General features: G+C 38.3%; 1 protein-coding gene across 30 annotated transcripts in view; it reads right to left on the bottom strand.

The window, feature by feature from the left end:
- Positions 1 to 24,264, bottom strand: part of TENM3 (teneurin transmembrane protein 3) — a 1,288,912-nt gene that overhangs the window by 89,251 nt on the left and 1,175,397 nt on the right. For all 30 annotated transcript variants that reach the window (XM_079991304.1, XM_079991293.1, XM_079991322.1 and 27 more), the window contains 2 exons: positions 13,671 to 13,793; positions 3,523 to 3,737 (listed from right to left, as the gene is read on the bottom strand). In XM_079991304.1, the coding sequence (XP_079847430.1) occupies positions 3,523 to 3,737; positions 13,671 to 13,793 (338 nt within the window). The remainder of the gene's footprint in view (positions 1 to 3,522; positions 3,738 to 13,670; positions 13,794 to 24,264) is intronic.

Raw genomic sequence — 24,264 nt, 5'->3', positions numbered from 1 at the left:
AAGCCAATTATTGTTACTTGAACTGTGACAATCATACTGTCATCTACTGATTTCAGAATCAACCTCTGAACAGCATTAAAATGAAATGATTTGACCCTTTAATTGAATTAATTGGATATCCTTGTTTACTCGGAAGAAACCTAGTGTTTCAAGAAGGCTGCTTTGCACGGTTTGTGTTTAATCATTGAGAAAGTCATCATTATGTCCTCCCGATATTGCCAGACTACAACTTCCAATCACAACAATACAAACACAACACATAGGCTAATAGTAGAAAATATAAAACAGAATAATGATATCATTCAAATTATAGGAGTAAGCCAATCAAAGTTCATATGTACAATATAACAGAGTGGTAGTGAGGACCGTCAAGCCATGTGTTCAAAACAGATGTCTAAGGACAATCTCACAATAGTCTTTCAAAAGTTTCAACAGAAGACATCTCAAAAGTAAAAGTTTCAAAAGTAAAGTCTCTCAATGGTCTTTCAAAAGTTGCAACGGAAAGACTATAATTTGAATGATATCATTATTCTATTATCTATTTTCTACTAACTATCAGCCTACGTGTTGTGTTTGTATTGTTGTGATTGGTTCTTGTTTGTTTTTGGTTCATTGCTGTTCTAAGACTACAACTTCCAACATCCCTAAACCTTGGCCATGGTGGCTGCGGTTAAGGCGAGTTGTAGTCCAGTAATACCTGGAGGGCAACAAGTTGGCTGCCCCATTCAATCGCTGAATGCATTAGAAGCACCTGCTACACATTACTTTTCACCTGTTCCTCAGCAAATATATAACAGTAGTTAACTTGGGTAGTTTGGGAAGTAGCCAGCATTTCAAGTGAGGGCCACAGAAACACAACCTTAACACAGAAGCAACTTGTGTAAAATTACCAAATGTTAAGCATGTGATAAAGTGCAAACTGCTCCTTTTCTTCCATACCGACAGTTGGGTTAAAAATCCTTCTCCTTAATCATAGTATTTCATTCAAGGATCCATGCCCTGAATCCTAATTATTGTTGTTAACCAACTTTTACATGGGGAAGTTACAGTGTGAAAAGAAAGCAACTAGCCCTAGATTAAAATAAATAAATAAATCTGTAGGAATCTAAAATATTTCCCCCCAAGATTTTCACCTCCTAGGTTAAGCTCCTTATATTTGTTGGGTATACATATATGGATCTCTCACACTTATTCATTTTTAGTTTAAGCTAACAAAGTCATTTGTTATTTCTTAAAGTCTCTTTAAATAAACTTATTGATTGGCTGGTTGCAATGAAACTGACATTTTAGGAATGTGTCACAAAAGACTTGCAGACTACCATTGATTGTTTTTGAACGGACAGCCACTATCAATTACTTCTGGTTGATTTATTTATGATACCTGAGAAAACAGAGCTGTGCAACCCAGACTGTTCTAACACAAGCAGAGAGCACAATAGGCTCTACCACATCTGGGAATAAAGTTGCAAAACTGGGAAAATGTGGCAAAGTATCATTTCTAATGATACGGTCTGAAAAGATGCAGTAATTGCCACGAAAGGATGCTTGGAATACAAACTAATAAATAATTATGAATCTTTTTTTTAAAAAAAAAAGAAAAAGAAAAGAAAAGCTGATTCAGCTAGGAAAATTTATAAAATAGATTAACGACATGCATTTAGTAAAAAGTGATAATGGTGTAAGACATCCAAATGCCTCACTGGTTTTTCCTCGCAGATGGATTTTCATGGCTGTAAACCAAGACAAAATCTGGACAAAAGAGTGTGAAAGTATTATGGTGCACAATGGATTCTCTTTTGGCAAGCTGAAACATTTAGCCACTGATGCAGCCAATAGTCAGGAGTACTATGTGATATTAGAGGCTGATAGATAATCCAATGTGGAGTACATTCTCTAATGTGGATCTGCAGTACTCTCTGTGGTATCAGTTCCTAATTGTGGATTATGGTTTGGATCTTTAACAGAACAATTCAACATACCTTTCTCTGAGGAAGACTTTCACTACTCTCTGCTTTCAAATATCCACCCATAGCCTATCCAGAGAGAAGGGATTTAAAGGTCCTGGCAAAAAAAGTCGGTGTGTTTGTGTGACCAAAAGGCCATTTAACGTATTTTAATAGTGGAGGGCCCAAAGAAGAGAGAAGATTGAACCCTAGATTTCATCACTCTATCTTCCCTTTGGATTAGGCTCAGATCCTTCCTGAGCTGAAGCAAACTTGAAATATCAATTCTGCATTTTACTTCCTCACGCTTAGAAAATTTTGGGGTAGTCAGCTCCATAGGAAGCAATGTCCTTCAGGTCCTGTACATATACTGTCACCATGTACAGCAATGTCCAGTCCTGTCAAGAGTAGTGTGTAACAATCCTCTTATGTACCACTGTCCCTAGACTCTGCTGGGAGTGTGTCATATATCCCATGTTCCACAACATCTTTGGACACTGCTCCACATGCTCTCAGTTGCATCCTGCTAGACTAAGAACCATGGGAGCTAACAAAGACCCTGTCTCATTACTTCAAGGGAAAGGCTATAGAGGAAAGAAAGGGCTCAGGAAAATCTGGAGGGCCTTGATTTCATACTGATTTCATGCTGTTAGCAAAGCATATGAGGATCATCTGCTGGGTCTGGGTCAGAAACAAGTTAGACATGTGTGCCTGTATCTGGATTCTTTCATGAACCCTGGCACTTCAAGCAACTAATCTGTCATTCTGGCCCTATGCCAGTTATAAAAACCCATTTATCACCCTATAAGACAGGCTGAGGCCCATAAGTATTGAGTGCCCACACTCTTACTATCATGCCTATATCTTTTAGTGCTCCTTTAGTGCTAACACTTGTTTCGCTCCCTCTCTCCAAACAGTTTTCAAGTCCTATTTTCCTTCTCCCATGTATTCTTCATTTGTCTCTTACAGCAGTCTCACTTCAAACCATGGCTCTGTCATCAACCCACATACAAAGTACTTTCCAGGAGTAGTTTCATGATCAGTAGTTGGTGGCTCAATGAACTGCTTACCTTATCCTTGCCCCCCACCCCTTTAGTGACACCTCCATAGTTGCTGAGCTTGGAGCCCAGGCACTTCTGTCAGGGAACCTATCACAATTGGGTCAATGGGAACCTTGCTTCAGCATGTAACCATTAATTTATTAGCAAGGATACAGTGGCACAAGTGATTTCTTTATGTGCAGCCCCAGCTAAATTACAGATTACTGGGTCTACAAAGTGACCCATTTGGGGGGGAAACCAAGCATTAAATTTCTTTTTACTGTACTTATGACACCCAATAAAAGTGATTTGAAAAGACTTCCATGTGTGGTTGAGATAAAATGTCCAAATTGCATTTTAAAAGGCTACTTATAGAATAATAGCTAGTGTCCTCATTATCAGCTTAGCACACAATATGGAATACAGGCAGTGAAACTATTCAGAAGGAATTACTGAAATCCAAAGTAATAAAGTATTTTCAAATATGCAGTTATTGTTTTTAATGAAAGCAAGATTTAGTATTTGAAAACAGCTCTTACTTGAGTATGCGAGGGTGGTAAGCCTTTTCGGCCATATACTCCAATCAATGCATCTTTCTGAAGGGAGATATTGAATTTTAGAAACTGTGGCTGATCAATGAAGACCTGTGACCTCCAGAAGATCCCAGGAGGAACCTCTTGTGTTGCTCTTCGGCCTATATCAAGTTCTCCAGAATCTATAGTATTGTTTTCTTGTGCAAATCCTCCTAATTTTCCTGAGAGATTAAAAAAATATATTAAGACATCAAATATTTGCTTACAGTTATCCTTTAAATAAGCTGTCAAATATTGAGACTAGTTTCAACTGAAATATTACTTGAGAATCATTCAGAGAATGTTAACGATCCTAGGGAATTCACTGAAGAGCTAACAACACAAGGGCAGCTTACATAAATACCTTCAAAGTCAAAATCCCACAACTTCCCCAAGGTATATTGTTAAGGCAAGTGTTGTAGGACATACTCTCATTCTGATCACTCTTAACCTAATTATACTGCAAAATATGTATCTTGTTAAGTAGGATTAACTCTGGTGCTTATCATTCTGTCTAAACACAACAGTATGCTTGCAAGTGAAAATTAAGATGAAATGGAGTATACAGCTTTGCAGATAAATTCTCATGTAAACAGGTAGCAAAACAATCATTGGGATTGATAAGTACAATTTTACGCTACATTAGGTAGTACGGCATTCATTTACACACTAGGAATGCTCTGTGAAGTATTCTTTCAAAGCGTATTCATTTCTGCGAAAAATAATTCAAACTCTGTCTATTTAAATTAGTTACATAACGTAAACATGCAAAGACACAAAGTCAGCCAAATTTTGGGGAAAAATGGGACTTCCTGCTTTCAATATATGACGAGATATCTCTTGAAACAACATACTTTGAGCATATGAAAATATGATTATTATGCCTCATCCTTCTATTCTAACCACAGAACATTACAATCTATAACCTACTCAAGTGAAGCATCAGTGTTAATTGTGTTATATATATCATTCTCTAGATAGTGCATATTCCTTAAAACATTTCAATAAATTTGGTTTCTGTACAAAAATATAGTCTCTCATCAATGAAACTCCACTTTAAAATTAGCTGCCATGCAACATATGTAAAGCTTTCCCCATTCTGCAGCTGCACCTATCCTGTCAGCTATTACTAATACCTCTACTCTTTTTTTCTACCTTTAAATTGCTTAGCACAGTGCTATTGATAAATGGTGCAGGGTGCTTTCAGAAAGGTAGATAAAACAAGCTTTGAATTTTCTGCATCTCTAAATTGGGTGAAAAGCAACGTTTGAGCAAAACCTACATTTGATTTTCAAAATCCCCTCTTCTGCTTTCTGTAGTGCTTTAATAACACCAACAAGTGGTGACTTAAAAGTGCACATAGCACCACCTGTGAAAACTATTAATGGAGCATACATATGTCAGAGGTATTGGGATAATGAAAGTATCTTTTAAAATATGTTGTGAGAACATTTCATCATTTTTTTTAACATAATGGCATTAAAAGATGGCATAGGACGAGATCAAATAAAGCAAAAGATGCTAGCTGCCGTGTGTTTTGAATACTGTACTTCCCAAGTTTATATTAGGTATGAGTGTCTAAGTCTGCTCACCTCTCTTGGTGTGGCAGCATTGCTGGATGGAAGAGGCTTCACTGGGGCCACTCTGGTGCAATTCAAATGGCAGGGCCCTTCCTGACAGGCGGAGGGGGCATATGCCCCCGCCGCTTATCAGGAGCTGGATCTTAGCCTGCACACTTCATTGGCAAATGGGGATGCAGGCTGGGATGTGGGCTGTGCCAGGAGGCGGAGCCAATGGTGGGCTTCCCTCAGATTCGTCCCCTGTTGTTCCTGCGCTAGGCCTGTTGTTCCTGCGCTAGGTTTCCCCCCATCCCACCCACCCAGGTTTATGCTGATAGGCAATGACTTTGCTGTGGCTATGGTGGTCGCCGTTCTTCCCCACCTGCCCCTCCAAACGCTGGGGTATCCCATTAAAGGGATCCGGGGGGCGTGGCCATGTCCGTGTGCCCAGGGCCGAAGGCACTCCCCCAGATGGCAGTCCCTGTGGGCGTCACTCTATTTGATGTAAGTTTTAGGAACCCCCACCTGGATTGACCACACGTTACTTCTGGCCGGCGGGCCGGAAGTATTTAGACTGCCCCATGCCCAAGCCAAACCTCCTTCATCTGTATTCAATAAAGTTGTGGCCTGTTTTTACCCAAAACCCAATCTGATTAGTCTCTTATTTATATGGGTTCAACTGAAGTATCAAAATGCTGACTCAGAGGCCAGACAAAATATCTGGATAGATTATGTCCAAGAATTTTATCAGAAATCTGCATATTGAAGAGGCATATTTTTCTCTCTCTTCAATTTGATACAGGACAAAAAGAAAAACCACTTTTGCGATTTTCACAGGAAACAGGTTGAGGGGGGACTGTCATAAATGATACAGCTGGAACTGAAGATAGACTAGTCCAAAGTGCCGTACTAAATAATACCCATTCCCTGTGGGATTGCAGCAGTGGATGCGACTCAGCATGACCGTCGCAGGGGGAGAGATTCTTCCTAGCTTTTTCAGCATGATGGGAGGGGGTGTTTTCTGTTTCTTGCATTGCACTGAGTGCTGGAAAACACTCACAAGGCTGCAGGAGTCAATTAGTAACATGCAGCAGGCAGCATTGGGTTGGATCCTTAGTTCAGGTGGTGGTGGGCCCACACCCTGTGCCAAAGGGGTATTCTTTTAAATCACTTGTGGTATTGCTGAATACCAATACTGTCTCACATTCTTTCAAAACGGTACTTATAAAAACGAGAGAAAACAACAATAAATGAATCAGTTGCTCTTTTGTTTCTAGTGCATGTCTCTTCTCTTTGTAGATGTTTTGTCAGTCCAGCTGAAGCTTGCTAGTGTAAGTCCACTGAAGTGTGCCTGTAGTCATTGTTTTAATTGTTAAGTAATACACACTGAGAAAACTATTGCCTACACATATGGGTCTTAAACTGACTGTGACTATTCAAGCAGAGATTTTGAGCTCATACTGGAAAGGTCAATTAAACCATGAAGTTAGTGTGCTGCAAAAATTGAAAATATATGTGCATTATTAAGGTTTATTTGGAAAGGGTACACGGACTGGTGCTGTACAGGAGTGGGTAGCTAAAGCACCAGGGAGGATGTATAATGCGCTTTTTCATAAAAGGTTTAAAATTGCTTGTGGGGGGCGAGGACAGAGAAAAGAGAAAAAAATTAGACTTTAAAAAAATGCAGAGAAAATGAATAGTTGGGACATCAGAAACCCGTAAAGTAGGAAAACATAGGTTCTTCAACCAAAATTGACAGGCAGCAGCTTTACTATACAAAAAAGTTCTACAACAAAGGGTGCTATAGACAAAATAGCTGAACAGAAAGTTTCTGCACAAATTGAGCTGTTTAAAGTCCCCTCCAGACCTTTGTGCTAAGCATGTTAATTTCAGGAAGAGGAAGGAAATCTGGCCTGCAGGGTGCATTGGAATCAGGGATCGTCCCAAACTCATTTAGTCTTCCCATGATCAGAAGAAAACCAACAAAGGAGCTCATGTTTTGGGTTAATGCTGATGATAAAGTGGGGACAGTGGGAGAAGAGGGAACATGTGATCTGACAGTCCAGATATTTTTATACACTGGGCTAATTTCATGTAGAAGGGACCTGCAATAATTTCATTTTGTGCTTTAAAGTGTGTTGTCATAAAATGCAAAACAAAATATTGATGCTAGGCTTCCTGAAAAGCAAAATCTTGTCCCCTAACCCATATGGAAAATACAGCTAGTAAAAACTACTCTAGGTATTTGTATTAACATTTCTATATGATTGTTAAAAACAAATTGTTTAAATGGCTGTATTTTCAAATTCTCCTCAGCCCATATTTCAGTGCTCCATAATTTTATTAAGAAACACACACACACACACACACACACACAGCATACATACATACATACATAAATCTGTACTTTACTGTATTTAAATATTTACTTAACAACATGAATGTTTTTTTTCTTAAGGATGTACAAAATCAAGACACAACTATGACAATGTTTATTTAGCTAATAGATAGGCTAAAGTTTAAACAAATCAATAAAAGTAATTATTAATTTAATTTAATAACACAAAATGAATTTGGTGTAATTTACCAAGACATTAAAAGATTAACAATGCCTGCTGCAGAGCATAGTTTAATATAATTTCAAGCTTTCAGTGATCATGGGAAGCTTTAAAGGGTATCAAGGAGTAAAATTAAATTTATAGCCAATCAATAGCACACCATCCAATTGCATAACATAACCTTGGAATCATACCACCAACTGTGAGATAGCTGAGACAATTCTTTCAAAAACAACTAGCATCATTTCCTAGCACATTTGGTTAGAGTAACTGCAACTCAAAATAGTTAAAAACAAGAAAGGTTCTTGTATAAAAATCAATAAACAATCTCATCAGGAGATCATTTAATCAGAATGAAGTATTTCAAACAATATATAAAGTATTTTAAATAGCGTGGCAAGGCATTTTTAATCTCGTCTTTTGCTATTTTTCAATGTCTTAAGGTATGCAACTTCAACAAATGATCCTTGAGTACATCAAACGACAAATAAATTATTTACATGAAGATTATGCTAATCAGCACTTTATTTTTAATATAAAAGAGTAGATGAAGAAAAATCATCATCTAGAACAGAATAAGCTTGGCGTTTCTCAAACTGTTTTCTTAATTATAATCAATATTTTAAATTAACCCACTGACGTTTACAGGGATATTTATTTGAGAACCTAATTTACTTTTCAAACATTTATTGAAATTTCTCAAACTCCCATGGAAGCATGCACAGTAAATGTAACATTAGCTAGCAGAGCTCACCCTCTAAGTGAGAGAGAGCTCAATTACACTGTATCTTGTTAAATAGATGGTCTGTTTTTCACAGTGTAATTACTCACATAGGGAAAGTCACAAAATAATTAGGGAGGGATGTTTAGACAATGTGTAATTCTTTTACGTGTAAGAATTTTTGACATGCAGCACTTATTAAGTAATTACTAGGATTGATTTCTGCATCAGCACTAATCTTTATTTGGTAGCAGCTTGAAAGTCTGTTTGTAAACATATGAAACAAGTTGGCTTATATTGTACTGTACTGATTGATGCAACGATCACTACAGACTGAACTAAGCCAGTACTGGACTAAATCGGATTGCATGTTTAAGCAACCTAAGCCATCCTAAATATATTTTCCCCTGTAGCACACTTCCAATGCACTTTATATCTGAACATTTAGTAGTGTCAGAGTAAACACTGCAGATATGTCCATATCTTAAAAGCTCAATCATAAACATGCCTTCTCAGAAGTAAGTTCTATTGAATTCATTAGGGCTTACTTCCAGGTAAGTGGGGTTAGGATTGTGGCCTTCGTCCCTTTCCATTTATTTACACATATAATGTATGCCTGGGCATACATCGTTCCATTCAATTGACTTCTCATTTTGTTTCAAAATGAAGACTGTATAGTTTTCCCGTCGTACAATGCAGAACATTCAGAGAAGAACTACAAGTTACAAAGAACAAAACTCTGCTGAAAATAGCAGTCCCATGCCAAACGCTTCCGATTCAACTTAACTCTAATATATAATGTGTCTTTTCCTACTCCTGCCAGCCAACATAGAGCACTGAAATTGGGGGAATGCATGCTGCAACAGTATCAGAACATGAGGAAAGCTGAATTAAGCATTATGGACAGTGAGCTTGCCCTTGTTGGCAACAGTCCTGTTTCCATTAAACATGCCATTTTATCTCCCAGTTGCTAGAAAAAATAATAATGATGGCAGAAGTCAGCCATTTCCTCATGCTTCTTACATAACGTAGACCAGGCATTCTATGATTCTATTATTCACCCACTAGCAGTTGGGCAACAGTTGACTTGGATATATTAGATCCCACCATGGTCAATATGTGTATGTCCAGCTATCAGCTGAGCCCTTTCAGCCTTATTCCCAACAACATTCTAGTCATCACATCACAGCCATGTGCCTCCCATTATGTAACCATACTTTCCACCGCAGATGTGGCAGAACTGTCTCCTACCTCAAGAGATATGAGTATGACTGACATCAGTAACAGCTATTTCTGTAGGGTATGGCATGGTCATATCTGGCAAACTCCCAGTGCCCTTCCCCACTCAGTAACATGCATGCCTTTTATTGGGTGGGCCACAGCATATACTTGTCATGGACCAGCTGTATGCAGAGGAGTGGTGGAACATGCAGAGAAATGAAGAGGGAGGAGCAATGAAAACAAAGACGGTGGAGCCTTAGGTTGCTGGGGAAGAAAGCAGTGGGAAGGCGGGGACCTTCAGTCCTCACAACTGCCTCATTGGGGCAAGACCTACTGGGAAGGGTTGCTGTGATCACTAAGACTGAGCTATTTTTTTCTTTGAAAAAGCACCTGACATCAGGTGCTCTATTGCTGACTTATGCCTGACTCCAGCTCCTGAATGCTATTACTAGTACTGGAGCTGGAGCACAGAGCAAAGCATTAGGCAACAGCAACAGGGAGAGTATTTCCCAGACTGGGATGGACAATGGCTGGCATCACTGGTGTCGGGTGACTGCACAACTGGTCCATGGGCCAAGGATCATCGGGTCCAACCACCTGCAATGCAGGAATCTCAGCTAAAGCATCCATGTTAGATGGCCATCCAACCTTTGCTTAAAGACCTCCAAGGAAGGAGAGTCCACCACCTCCCTAGGGAGACTCTTCCACTGTCAAATAGCTCTTACTGTCAGAAAGTTTTCCCATTTGTTTAGTCAGAATCTCCTTTATTGTAACTTGAAGCCATTGGTTTGAGCCCTACCTTCCAGAGCAGGAGAAAACAAGCTTGTTCCATCTTCTCTGTGACAGCCCTTTAGATATTTAAAGATGCCTATCATATTTCCTCTTAGTCTCCTCTTTTCAAGGCTAAACATACCTAGCTCCTTCAACCATTCTCATAAGGCTTGACTTCTAGACTTTTGATCATCTCAGTTGCCCTCCTCTGTACACGCTCCAGCTTGTCAACATCCTTCTTAAATGGTAGTGCCCAGAACTGGACACAGTATTCCAGGTGTGGTCTGACCAAGGCAGAACAGAGTGGGATTATTATTTCCCTTTATCTGGACACTTTACTTCTGTTGATGCAGCCTAGAATAGTGTTAGCTTTTTTTTTGCTTATGGTCCACCAAGACCCCTAGATCCTTTTCAAATGTTCTGCTAGTAAGTCAGATGTCCCCCATCCTATATTTGTGCATCTGATTCTTCATGCCTAAGTGCAGAAACTTACATTGTCCCTATTGAAATTCTTGTTAGTTTGCGCCCAGTTCTCCAAATGCTAAGGTCATTTCGAATTTTGATTCTGTCTTCTGCGGCATTAGCTACCTCTCCTAGTTTCGTATCATCCGCAAATTTGATGAGCATCCCCTCAATTACTTCATCCAAGTCATTTATAAAGATGTGGAACAACAATGGGACCAGGACAGAACCCTGTGGCACCCCACTTGTCACTTTTTTCCAGGATGAGGAGAAACCATTAATTGGGTTTGGTCTTGCTGGAGGACAATGAAAGCCACCCAATCAGTTACTGAGCCATGAGGGTGATTGAATGATTGGGGGGGGGACTTTCTAAATGGTGGGAAAGAGAGGGGGATAATGCCATGAGCCTTTTCTCACATGGCATTGATGTGGGCAGAGCATCTTTTCCTCCACCAACTGTCTGTTGCTCAAAGGTCCAAAACAATCTAAATGGCAAAAATCCCAAAATGTAACATCATTATACTTCCTTTTTCTTTCGCTGTAACTTGTAGCAGTGTTCCAGTATTGAATGTCATAAAATGTTAACTATCTTGTAGCAAAAACTAGTTATCTGAACAGAATGTACTAGAAATCATCAATTATAATGATCTGATTCTTTATCTTTTTTTAATACCAATACATTAGCAGTTTCAAGAACACATCTCTTTCTCACTCTATTTGTCACATATTCCATGAAATTGTCAATAATGATAGTGAAAATGAAGTTTTATATAGAAGTTTGCATTCATTAGTCATAGCTGAAGAATGTTGCAGCCGCAGCTGCTGCTATAGTGTATATATATTCATTAAATGCACAATAGATTCTCCCCTTGTTCTTTACTTTAAGTAGGAAGCCGCCCACATAAGGATAGAGATAATGGATACCAAAGTACAATGCACAGATTTGAGGCAAAAAGGAATGAGAGGAGGGATAAAGGAGCATTCTTCTTAGGCAAGATGTCTAAAAAATGGCAGAAATGGGAAATTGAGTCATATCATTTCTATAATTTGGAACTGTGATGGGCAGAAAAGTGAACAGAAAAGGCTTCTTCTATCTTCCTCCACAGTGACAGAGGTCACCTGTACACTGTGAATGGGAAAACAGATTTAAAGAAAATAGTGCAGTAAATACAGTATTCATCAACCATTTAAATAAGGTTTTCCATTTAAAAACTATTGATCTGTTAGCCAAAAGGGCATGGACTCTTTGAAGTTTTAGAGAAACTTAAAGGGCAACATCAGGGAAAGTCAATAAAATATAATCCCTTTATGTGATTTGTGTTTTAAAAGCACCTACAACAAAATTAATATAGTGTTTGACTTTTATATATTACCTGGCAGAGGCAGATGCAATATGAAATCCTAAGACAACTTTCAAAAAAGATAAACACATTGGACATGATCTGGTAGATTTCAATAGGAGGGAATCATACATCTTCAATATAACACAAGGAAAGCCTTAAGTACTTTCAAAGAAAGGCAAACAGGCCACACACAACAAACACATACAACAATTTAGCCATTCTAGTTTCTTTGTCGCCTATGTAATAATTTACAGTCCGCAGATGCTCAAGAGTTTTTTTCAGGGACTGGGTTTGCTCCCAGATTTGCTCCTGTTGGGAATTATCAGCTAGCAATCAGGTTGGCTGATTCAGGATACATACCCAATGCCCAGGCCAAAGCCATTTTTCACCCGTAATCAATAAGGCAATCATGTTTCACTGTAAAGTTAATTCTACCTCCACTGATGAACATCAAAGCCCCGTCCCAAAGTGACTATTGCATCCATTTTATGGGTGTTGTCCCACAATGTAATATCATGGGATGGGGAGATATCTCTTGTGGCTGCTGTAGTTCCAGATGAGCCAGCAGCAGTAGTAAATGGCCTAGGCCCTAGAGGGAACAGCAGATCTGGGAGTAGTCACAAGACCATCTGTAAGGAAAGTAGATTATAACACCTGCCACAGCCAAACTATATAACAGATGTGTTGGCCTGTAAGGTGATTTTGAGTGGGAAATATCCCTTGGCCTTGCCATAGACAGCAGATCACTGCCAGTGGGGGAGACCTCTTTGAGGTAACATCAGTTGTAGTTGCTGCTAATGAATGCAAGGCTGCTAATGGGTAGGGTTCCTCCCCTCCAAAAAAAATTCAATTGCTATGGGCAGGTTTGCTGGAACTCATGATCTCTACAGGGTAGGAACCCAATTAAAATGCTCCCTGCTTGGAGACTTCTGGATCCAGAAGGATTCCTGAATGCTGTGGATTGATCTGTGGAATGGGGAGGTGACTCAGGCAGTTGACACAATCACTATGAGGTATTCTCTCTTACTGTTTCTGAAAGACGAAGAGCAATGAAGTGCTTTGATAGGCAGAGTGATGGTGGAGAAAGACGTGGGATGAATCTGAATCTGTTAAGAGCCCATATTAATACTGGCTTGGTGGCAGTGAAGGCAGCAAAGAGATCACATAGTGTAGCGTCATCAAGTGGAACCATACTCCATGTAGTAAAGTGGTTTTTACATTCTGGATCCCATAGTAAGTATGTGTACACGGTAGAAGACTGGCCTATGCAAGGTTACCAAATTTTAACTTCTTCACAGCTATTAAAGATGCAAAGCCCTGCATCACATGCGACTTGGCAGTTCTCTGTTTTCTTCCTTTTAAAATTGACACTGAAATTTCAATAAATGGGACGGACGGAACAATTGTGAAATGAGAGAGAACCTTAATAATATTGATATATTTAAAAGGCAAGCTAAACAGAAGTAAGATGCTCTCTTACCATTTTCACCAGAAGGCAATGACACAGTGTGTGTTGGCACAGTATCAGAATTCACTTTTCCATTTTCAAATGTGTCATTTTCAGTCTGCTGTAACTGCCAGTTGAGGCCAAATAGATGCATTGCTGGGGACAAAGAAAACATATCATTTAATAATTCACGAGAGATAACAAACAATCCACAATAAACCAGTAGTGAAGTTTGCCTTTTACAAAGAACATCTAAGTTTTGTATTTTTAAACACAGTAACAGGCATGTTCATTCACATAAGCATTTAATTTGTTCAGAATTTGTTTTTGGTTTAGGTAATACCATAATTACTGAATCCACTTCAAAGGCACCAAGCAGTTTTAGCAAGAATAGTTCTGGTCACTAAACATAATGTAGGTCACCACTATGGCACAACTCTCAGTCGCTTCTTACTATAGCATAATTCCCACATTACTCTCCATACATCCCTTATCTTCCCAGAGAAACTCACTTCATCTTAAAACAAATGGTTTCCTGGAAGTGTTGAGACAGTGCCTTTAGTCTCCAGATTACTAGTAGTTACCTGGAGATTCTTCCTGCATTGCCTCACTGAACTGCTTCTGAAGTAACAGCCTTGTTGATTTGACAAGGCGGATGGTTCTCTGTTTTGCCATGCTGTGCTGTGGCAGTTTTACAGCAATGAAACATAGCAAGACAGGAAGCATTGCCTAATTATTATCCCACCCAATCCCCGGTGAGTATTTTTGTTCCGTTTCAAGCAATCAAAGGCATGTGCTTTTCAAGGGTGTTAAAGTCGTTGTGAAACTTTGTCTTCCTTTCAGCTCCATCCTAATTAATATCACTAGCCCGGTTGATAGCACTGGTAATAACTATGAACAATACACATAGATCATTTCATTGTTTCCCACTTTTCTGTTGCTCTCATAACCAGAAAGTTGAAATTTTCTCTAAGGTACATAAAGAAGTATTTGTTTCAGATCTTTGATTCTAAGATCTATTTCCTTTTCTACATCTATTTCCTTTGCTACATCTTAATAATTCCTTATTCCCAATACCACTCTTCCTGTCTAAACATCATATCTGGAACACTGCCAGATTTACCCATATTATGAATACCCTGCACATGAAATTCCTTTTCATGACTTGCCTACTGCTTATGTTTTATTGTTGCCTTAGTTTACTATGAGTATGCAGAATCCCCAAGGCCAATGTACTGTCAGTTACACTGTCTCAATATCATGGTTTCAATAGAAAAAAACACAAAGACTGATTCCCACTTGGGCATGTGTGTTCTAAATATTCATTACTTAGAATGTTTCAACTAGTCTGATTTAATACTTAGCAATGTCGATTATTGTGAATGTCAGAAATCTGAAGCTGTAGATATAGTTTTTAACATTCTTCCAGTATATGTTGACAACTACCAGTGAATATTAACAATCACCACTGAAGAGTTATCATCATTTGCTGATGAAGTTTGACAATCTCCAGGGTCTGATGTTTACAGTAGCATCTCCATTCACTCCTATATTTATTGCTTTAATTTCCGAGAGAAAATTAATTAAAAGACCTTGCTTTCTTCACAGCTTCTGCCTCGGTCACTTTGTAAGATAAAAATAAAAATGTAGTTTTCTAGCTATCTTTGCCTGTTATTCAAAGATGGTGCATATATACTCATCACATTCTTATTTTATTTCGTCTGTTTTATACCTCTTGCCTCTGAAAGCTCATGCTATATTATGACAGTTAGCCTTTATGGTATTATAGTTTGTTTTTCTTTTTGCTGTTACAGTTAACATCACTCTTCTGGAATTTTAACATGTCACGATAATGTGTGGATTCAACTACTAGGGGAAAAAAGGACTACAGAAGCTGAGGTGTTTGTTAGATATAACTAGTGTAGTGTGCTTCAAATTTATCTTCTGAAAGCAAAAATGTACCCATCAAATCTAGCTGCACAATGAATGCAGTTCAGGCTCTCATGAAAACTCTCCTAGCCATTCTAATACTGCACCCATATCTCTTGTCACTGGATGGCTGAAAGAATAATATATTCCTGTGAGTGGATTAGATCAATCCATTAATTTGGAGTTTTATCAATGGAAGATCTAATCTTGATTGTATAGTTTCCAATTCTGTTTTCACACTACAATCTACAAAAATATGTCAAGATGATGTTGTGGATTAATTTTCTGAAACTTGCTATTTACCCAAAAAAAGGGTAGAGAATATCTTAACAAATATTTTTCATTTTTCATTTCACAGTTGTTCAGCAACTGTTAAAAGAGGAGTTTCTAGACTTGCTTTTAGTTCGCCAAGCAGGCATATAAAGCACTTGTCTAAAAATTGTAATGGTTATTTCCCATGTTACATTAATCTGGATAAAATGTTAATCAGTGCCATTACTTATGTACTCAGCATCCTGTCTTGATTGAAGGAGAGTGTTTTGGGAGGGATAGGGAAATAGCTTTTGTATATTTTCTATCCACGATGCAGTAGTTATTCCATACAGGTTCCTTTAAATACTTTCACCCTCCACAATGTTTGAACACATTCATCTTCTAATACACCAAACCTCAGTTTTGTAAGTTTTATTTGAAGTGGCTATAGGAAAATAAAAGGGATATTGGAGAATGAATAAGAGAAAAACATCTACAAGGCAAGTCCATGCATTTTTCCATTGGATTTGTCATAGCTGTTAAATACTTAATATTGTTTTGGAGGATAAGGAAACAAGTGCAAAGGAACAGCTCTTCAAAGTTCTTCAGGAACATGTCACCTCTGTGAAAAGTTCAACTGCACTTACAGGAAGTGTAGTTTTCTATTTTTTATTCCTAATGAAAGGTCAGCAGATTGTGTTGATTGCTCTGTCCATGGCTGAAGGCAGGCAGCAACATTTTGGGATGTAGGGCTCCCAGGATTCAGTTTGCAAACTCATCAAGCTTGAGCCAAAGACAGGAGTTAAGAAGGAAAAAAGAGAGCCTACATCCCATAAATAAAAGAAGGAGAAATGGAGCCACTGCAGCTAGCCTCAAGGGTGGGGCTCTGCTAACCTTTCATTGGGAATGGAAAACTATGCTTCAGGTAGGTACAAGAGTATTTTTTCCCCATTCCTGCAATGAAAGGTCAGCAGATTGGGACATACCGGAGCTATCCCAATCTGGTTGGTTTGGTGAGAGTGGAGAGATGAAGCAGAGGCTTAGTGGATGTGGGGAAGAACCAAAGAAAAGGGCGGTTTGCATTCCCGATCTCTGCACCAAAAATGGAAGTAGAAAAAAACAGCTCTTGCCGTGCAGGTGATCCTTCCTGCTGTTCCCACTAGCCTACTCTGGGCTTCTCCAGCTAAGTTTCTGCCCAAGAGAGTGATGAATCACAAATCCATGATGAAAAGGATCCTGGTTTCCTTGGTCGAGGCAAGTAGAGAAGGTAGGCTAAAGATAGGTATTTTCATATATATATATATATATATATATATATATATATATGAGAGGTATTTTAAGAGGGGCAGTAAAAGGCTTTTGTAAAGACAGGAATAAGTCAGGAGAGAAGAAGTTGGGAGCAGAACGTGATTTGGCTACACTCAATGAAGGCAGGAACAAAATAGAGACTTGGGAGTCCCCAAACGTTGTTTCCTGACTTAGACCGTGGGTGGAGCAATCAACCCAATCTGCTGACCTTTCATTGCATGAATGGAAAAACTTGTGTTCCATAAAGTTATCTATGGAGGATAGTGCATTTACAATGTTAAATATCTCTCTCACATTTACAGGCCTATCAAATTAGCATTCTCATTGTGCCTTGTACCCTGTAAGACTGGAAAGGTTTTACATCCCCTTGAATCATAAATCAGAAGAAAAAAAAAACTTCATTGTTTTAAATTTATATTTTAAATTTATAATTGGTTTAAATTGAAAAGTGAATGATGAATGAAGATTATGATAGAGTTCATTTTAAATTGTTAAATGTGAAATTCAAGATGTGCAATCCACAATGGCTGATTAACATATTAACCGATGTGGTGGGATTAAATTGTGTGTGCCCATCAAACTCATCTCATGCATACAGACTATTGGTTTGTATCTATGTGCCCTATCAATGATAGCCACCTTTTTGAAGACGTGTCCAGTTCAAATCCAGTTTAGATATAAAGAGTTACAGAAAGCAAGTATTATGGCTAGAAAATTGCCACTTCTACAACACATTGAGCATGCACACAGTTCACCTGGTCATAGCCTTCTCCCCTAGAGTGAGATATCCATTTCTATTTAAATTCTACATTTGCATCTATACATATAAATTAGCATGTGTGAATCTGTGACTTATTTTGAACTCTTTTTGGTGGTGTACTTCCTTCTTCTGCAACAGTGGCCAATCTAGGACTACTCAGCACAGTCTAGGTCTATTCAGCTAAATATTGAATGGTGTTATGAAACCTAAACCTAGTGGTTTGTTTCCAACACTAATCATTCATCTTTTAAATATATGGTACTTAAATATATATTTTTGCATCCTCTTAGTTTGCTATGCAGTGTCATAAAAATATCTACTGCCTACTTTGCATTTTCTTATTTTGCAATGTGGTGTCATAAAAATATCTACTGCCTTGAACTGTACAGAAAACAAAACTGCAGACCAACCTATCTGCAAAAATGCTCACTGAGCTTGTATTCATACACAAATTTTCACATGGAGTTCTTAAGCCATTTGCTATGCGTGATACTATTTCATAGAAGTAAATCAAAATAATTATCTTGCCTGATTAGTTTTAATATCAAGGAGAATCCTAATGTTTTACATCCAAGCATTCAAAATGCAAGTGTTCATGTAAGCTTTACCATCATAACACACTATAACCTACCGTTATATGAATCTACAATGGAGACTACAGATATCATTTGGGATTTAACTATATATTTCTAGTGGGAAAAATATTTGCAGGTGTGAGACTAAATTGTCAAAGCAATATGAGTAACAATCATAAGGTAGGTTATATGGTTTGCACTATGCTGTTCTGCAAGGCATATATAGGCAAGTCATAGTTCATCATCTATTAAGGAAGACAACTTCAACCCTGAGATGCACAGCCTGGCATTCTGAACTTTGCACATACCAAATACATATGGTTGCTCCTAAATTGTTTTCATTCATTTTTAAATAACTTCCTAATTGCAAAGGCACACTACCAATATAATTCAATGACTATGAAGTATTAGCTTCCATCTCTGTGGTATAAATGGCTTAGCTGGGTATAGCTACCAGTGGATGAAATTGAACCAAAGATTATTGTGCCAATGCAGGGATAGTAAACTCTTTTCTATGATGGACTGCTCATCTACCAGATCCAATAGTGAATGCAGTTAGAGTTAAATTGCTTAGCGCCTCCTATTTCTATGCTACCTGCTCCCCCTTCTTCCCCCATCACCACCCTAACCCTAACCTATTTTTAGGTGCCAGGCATTTAAATATATATATATATTCACCAGACTTTTGGCCCTTCATTTGGAGGGTATTGGGTATTTGTGGCCTCTTTCTTGCTTATCCTTTAGTTGGGTGGATTAGACCTGTCTTTATATGGACATGTTTTTAGGTTGTCGTTTTGTTTTAATTTTTCAACTTGGTTTTAACATTTGTATCATTTGTGAGTTGATTTGGGTCATTTCTCATGAAAAACTGAATAATTAATCATAATCATAATATCATAATAATACTTAAATAACCAATGATCACTTAACATATATACATTATTGAACACAATCTGTGGTGGCAATCTGGTAATCAAGTGTAGCAGAGGGGAAAGCAACAATTTTCGGAGCAGGGGTGATGAAGTCAATCGCAAGAGGACCAGAGTAATGATGGGTCTTTCTGGTTCTGACAAGTCAATAAGGTGCTAATGAAGCTTTCAAGTTTGTGACAGATTATCACAGGGGAAGTCAGAGAATGAGGTAAACAATCGAGGAACAGCAATGAATGCAAAGCGCATAGGGCAAAAAATCCAAATATCAAATGTCATTATAGACAACAGGTTGCCAATTAGGAACAGGATTCTGACTAGTTTCCACCAGTGCAATTCCTGAGCAGCAGCTCTCTGTAATCATCCATAGCACCAGGCTGCCAGCCACATTTTCAACTTTAGAACCTCCAGAGGCTTTTTAAATACTGTAACAAAAGGTATCTTCTAGCAAACTCAGGTGGTAAATGCTTTCAAGTTGTAGCCAAAACAGGGTCATTGAGAAATTAAGATGGAGTTGTCAGCAGCCTCAGAAGATCCAGATGTTTCAGTATGTTTTACTGCACAAACCCAGAAAATAAAACGCAGCAGTGTGATTTGCAAAACAACTTTGCGATAAATCCTTTGCCCAAGAACCACAAAATCTTTAGGCAAAACAATATGAGGGGACTAAAACAACAACCCCAAAACAGCCCAAGGAGGGCAAAGGATGCTGAATGGCTACAGAGTGTCTGCTGCAAATGGAAAAGTGGGGTGGTGAACAGAGTATTCTGGAAGATGGCATGGCTAGCTGGTGGGCAACCTGAACAGGAGCACTCTATATTTTACTTCAATTATATCTGAATTCAATTATATTATTTATCATCACTCATAGCACTCATATTAACACCATAATCTCCTTTAGTTAGAAGGCTGGACTAGTACTCTACAAATGTTTATGGTATACAAACTAGGCAATGCATACAGACTAACATAAATAACAAGATTTTAGTTTAAATCAGGGGAACCAGTGGCAAACCAGGTGTTTTACTATAACTCTCTTCATCCCTGGACATTCACCATGCAGACTAGGGTTGCAGGCTCCCAATCCTTCCTTTAAACAATGAGCTCTTCAAGATGCTGGAACAATAATATTTTTACTGTGTATTAATCCATACAAGCTTGAAGTATAGTTCATATTTTAAATTTAAGAAAATATTAGATGCCTAGATTTTAAGTCCCAAGTAAACAGGAAAGTAAGCAGGGAAAGGTGCTCAAAATGAAAGTGTAGAAAGTTAAAAACAAAACACAGAAAGACATAAGAGTTGAGCTAACAAAAAGAACTGTGCTAATGGCATGATAAAATCTGAAATGAATTAATGATGCTCCACAGACTTTATACTACTCTTAGCTCTCTAAGGAAACTTTCTACTTGTAAAATATCTAGATAATTATTCATCTCTCTTCTAGATGATCAGATAAGATAAGATGGTCAGCCTTTCAGGGGGTGGGGGGTGGGGAATCACTATATACATATATCTATGTTCCGTTAGGATTTTGGGGGTGGCTTGCTCAAAATTTAATTTGGTATTATAAAAAATGCAGTTTCAGTATGTTTTACTGCACAAACCCAGAAAATAAAACGCAGCAGTGTGATTTGCAAAACAACTTTGCGATAAACCCTTTAGTTGAAAATGAGCCTATTTCAAGGTGGAGGTTGGTGATGATTGGTGAACCATTATACTTTAAATTCCTTGATATCTTATCATGTTGCTTTTATCCTTCTGACTGCCAATTATCTTGCTTTATCTCTTTTTGTACAGGCTGCTTGCCCCATTGAGTATTTTCTTTTCAGTGCTGCTGACAACAACAACATGCGACACTTGCAACACCAATCAAATATTAATAGTGTGCAGTGCTGAAATTGTAAATATTGTATTATGCTTTGAGCTTTGTATGAGGTGGAAGGCATTTCCATGATAGCTATTTCTCAAAATATTACTGGGGGTGATTGCATATGACAGTAGAAAAACCATCTGGGATTGATCTCCCTTTACTTAGGTCCACCAAACCCAAGAATACAGCATTTCTTAAAAAAAAGGTTACCTTCAGAATTCTTATTAAAACTGTATTTTTTAAAAATATATATATTATACCCTTTGCTTCTTTAAAAAGAGTTCTAGAGACACATTTTGTTCCAGCTGAGGCAGATGAAGGTGTCCTGTTGTGCTGCTGCAAATGCACCATGGCGTTTCTTCTTTCTGTGCTCCTTCCAGACGTCATTTCTCCTCTGATCACTGCTATGGATGCACAACCTGACTGTCTGTCTTCAGGCACTGTGGTTGTCTTCAAAGGATTCCCACATGGCAGGATTGATGTTGCCAGGCTTCTCGTCACACTTGCAAACATCTTTGCAACACAGAGTTGGTCTGCCAAAGGCCTAGTGCCTGAAGCCAGCTCCTTGTAGAGCGTGTCCTTGGGGAGCCTGCCATCTTCTGTTCTGTGGACATGACCAAGCCAGTACAGACGTCACTGAGATAGGATTGTAAACATGCTGGGAATGTGGGCTTGGGACAAGCACATCTTTGTTTGAGATTCTGTTCTGCTGTGTGATGTCCAAAATCTTCCTGACAATGAGCATGTAGAAAGCGTTGGGGTGTAGCTTCTGACAGGTGTAACTTGCTCATGACTCACTTCCGTAAAGCAGTGTGCTCAACATGCAAGCCTGGAATATCTGGAGGCACCAAATTGGTTGCTTCTGGACTACACAAACAAGTCCAGGCAACCAGTAGTAGAATAAAAGCCGCAAAGGAGACAAGTGAAACACCCATCTAGTGGTGTACCCAGTGGTGAACTTAAAGACTGCCACCAATTTCTACCTAGGGTTGCAATATGCCTGGAATCTCCTGGACATTTCTGGAATACTGTAGTCGGCAGCAGGATCCTGGCAGAAATCTGCAAAATCTGGACATATCGTTGATTGCTTTTCAAAAATGGCAAAACTAAAAAAGCTCAACAACTTTTGTGTCCATTATTTCTATCACACTTTAAAAATCTGATATTTGGGGGCATAGTTTAGGTGAGTTTGTTGCACCCCCTTTGGGAGAATGAACTGAGATGCTGAGGCACCTGAAGTGATAAGGGATACAGGTGGCTTTAAAAGACTGGCATTGCCTTCCCTGTCCTTATTGTTTCCTGCATGACAGCCCACCCAACCTCTTCTACCCCCATAATTTAAAGTATGGGATTAAGCAGTTGCCATTTCTGGGACCAAGTAATAACCCCACAATCAGCAAAACAAATCTCATTTCTTATTTGCCTAATTCATGTTATAGCAGTCGCGGGGTGGGATGGGGAGATATGGTAATTTGGTTGGTTTGGTGCAACACTCAGTTTGACACAGCTAGCAAGTGGACTATAGTCAAGAAAGGAGTTAAATAGAGGCTACCTTAGTTACTGTAACTGATTTCTGACAGCTGACCAACAGGAAGTGTTATGGAAGCGGAATTACTCAGTTTGTTTGAACACATCTACTGCTGTCCAGGCATGATGCAATGGGTTAATGATAGCACATTTTTATGCTCACTGCTGTTATCTTTTAGGTACAGTATGTGGATGAGTGGGCAAGCACAAAAAAGTCATATTTGTGCTCATTGTTGATCTTGTTAAGTTGTTACATTTTTTGCCCTTTACCTCATTTGTCCTCCATTTTCATTTTTGGGGAAGAGAAATAACCCTTTGCAAACTATAAATCAAACAACTGAAAATAACATGCTGGCAGCCATCACCATAAGAAGTGTCAATGATACTCATTAGAGCTGTATTTCTCATTGGCTTGCTGCCTGCAGTACATGGTCCTTGTGATTACTGTGTCATAATAAAACACCCTTTGAATAAAGATTTAAATGTCACGATATTAAATGTACTGCAATACAAATTATGATTTTGCTACGGTATGTTTCAGTTGTGTCACTCCTCAGATCAGCTCAAGATGGATGGGTTTACTCAAGGGTTCACAGAAGCAGTAGTAAGACATGGTCTCATGCACCAATGAGCTGCTTAATCTAATCAAGCAGGATTTATGATGCTGACATATATATATATATATATATATATATATATATACACATATATATACATGTATATAAATGACATGTATATAAATGACAAATGATTTATATACATGTATATAAATGACAAAAAGCATTTTACATTGCTATTGCTATTTAAATATTTGTTTTAGTACAGGAAAAGGCTGCTTGGCATACATTTTCCTTTTGACCCTTGGTAATTCAGTAATAACTTTTGAAGTTAGATGTTAATAAAATGCAGATGCACCTGGAGACATGACAGCTGCTGGGAGGTTAGAACTGCAGAAAAGGCTGACAAATAGGTCAAGCTCCATTTTAGTCAAAACACTTCTGATGAATAAACCTACTTCAAAGTCATAATAATGCCACATCAAAACATTATTTAACCCTTAGACATTATTTATAACATCTCAATTAGTAGTAACAAATTACAGTATTTATAATTATTGGAGCCGGTTTTTTACAGAGTATTTTTTTGTTCATACAGGTGGTCTGAACTATCCCCAAATTGTCCCTTCCATTGAAAAAAGCTTAAGAGAAGAAACATAAATAAAATAGGGCTAGTAATCAAACACAGGATGGCACCAACAGAAATGGAAAAGGACAAAAGAAAATGAAAATTGAACAGAAACACAAAGGTAAATGCATTGACATAGGATTGTTTGCAGTGACACATCTGTCCTACAGTCTTGTGTCCTTGAAAACACAATAAAGGCCTTTCCAAAACATAAAACCAAAATCCAGAATATGAAATAAGCAGCCAGCAATGTACTGAAAGCCACAAGTCTCCAGTAAATGTGTTTTAGT

The sequence above is a fragment of the Podarcis cretensis genome (assembly GCF_951804945.1).
Source record: "Podarcis cretensis genome assembly, chromosome: 9".
NCBI lineage: Eukaryota > Metazoa > Chordata > Lepidosauria > Squamata > Lacertidae > Podarcis > Podarcis cretensis.
The sequence above is the reverse complement of the archived record's forward strand: the minus strand, read 5'-3'. Positions and strand labels throughout refer to the sequence as shown.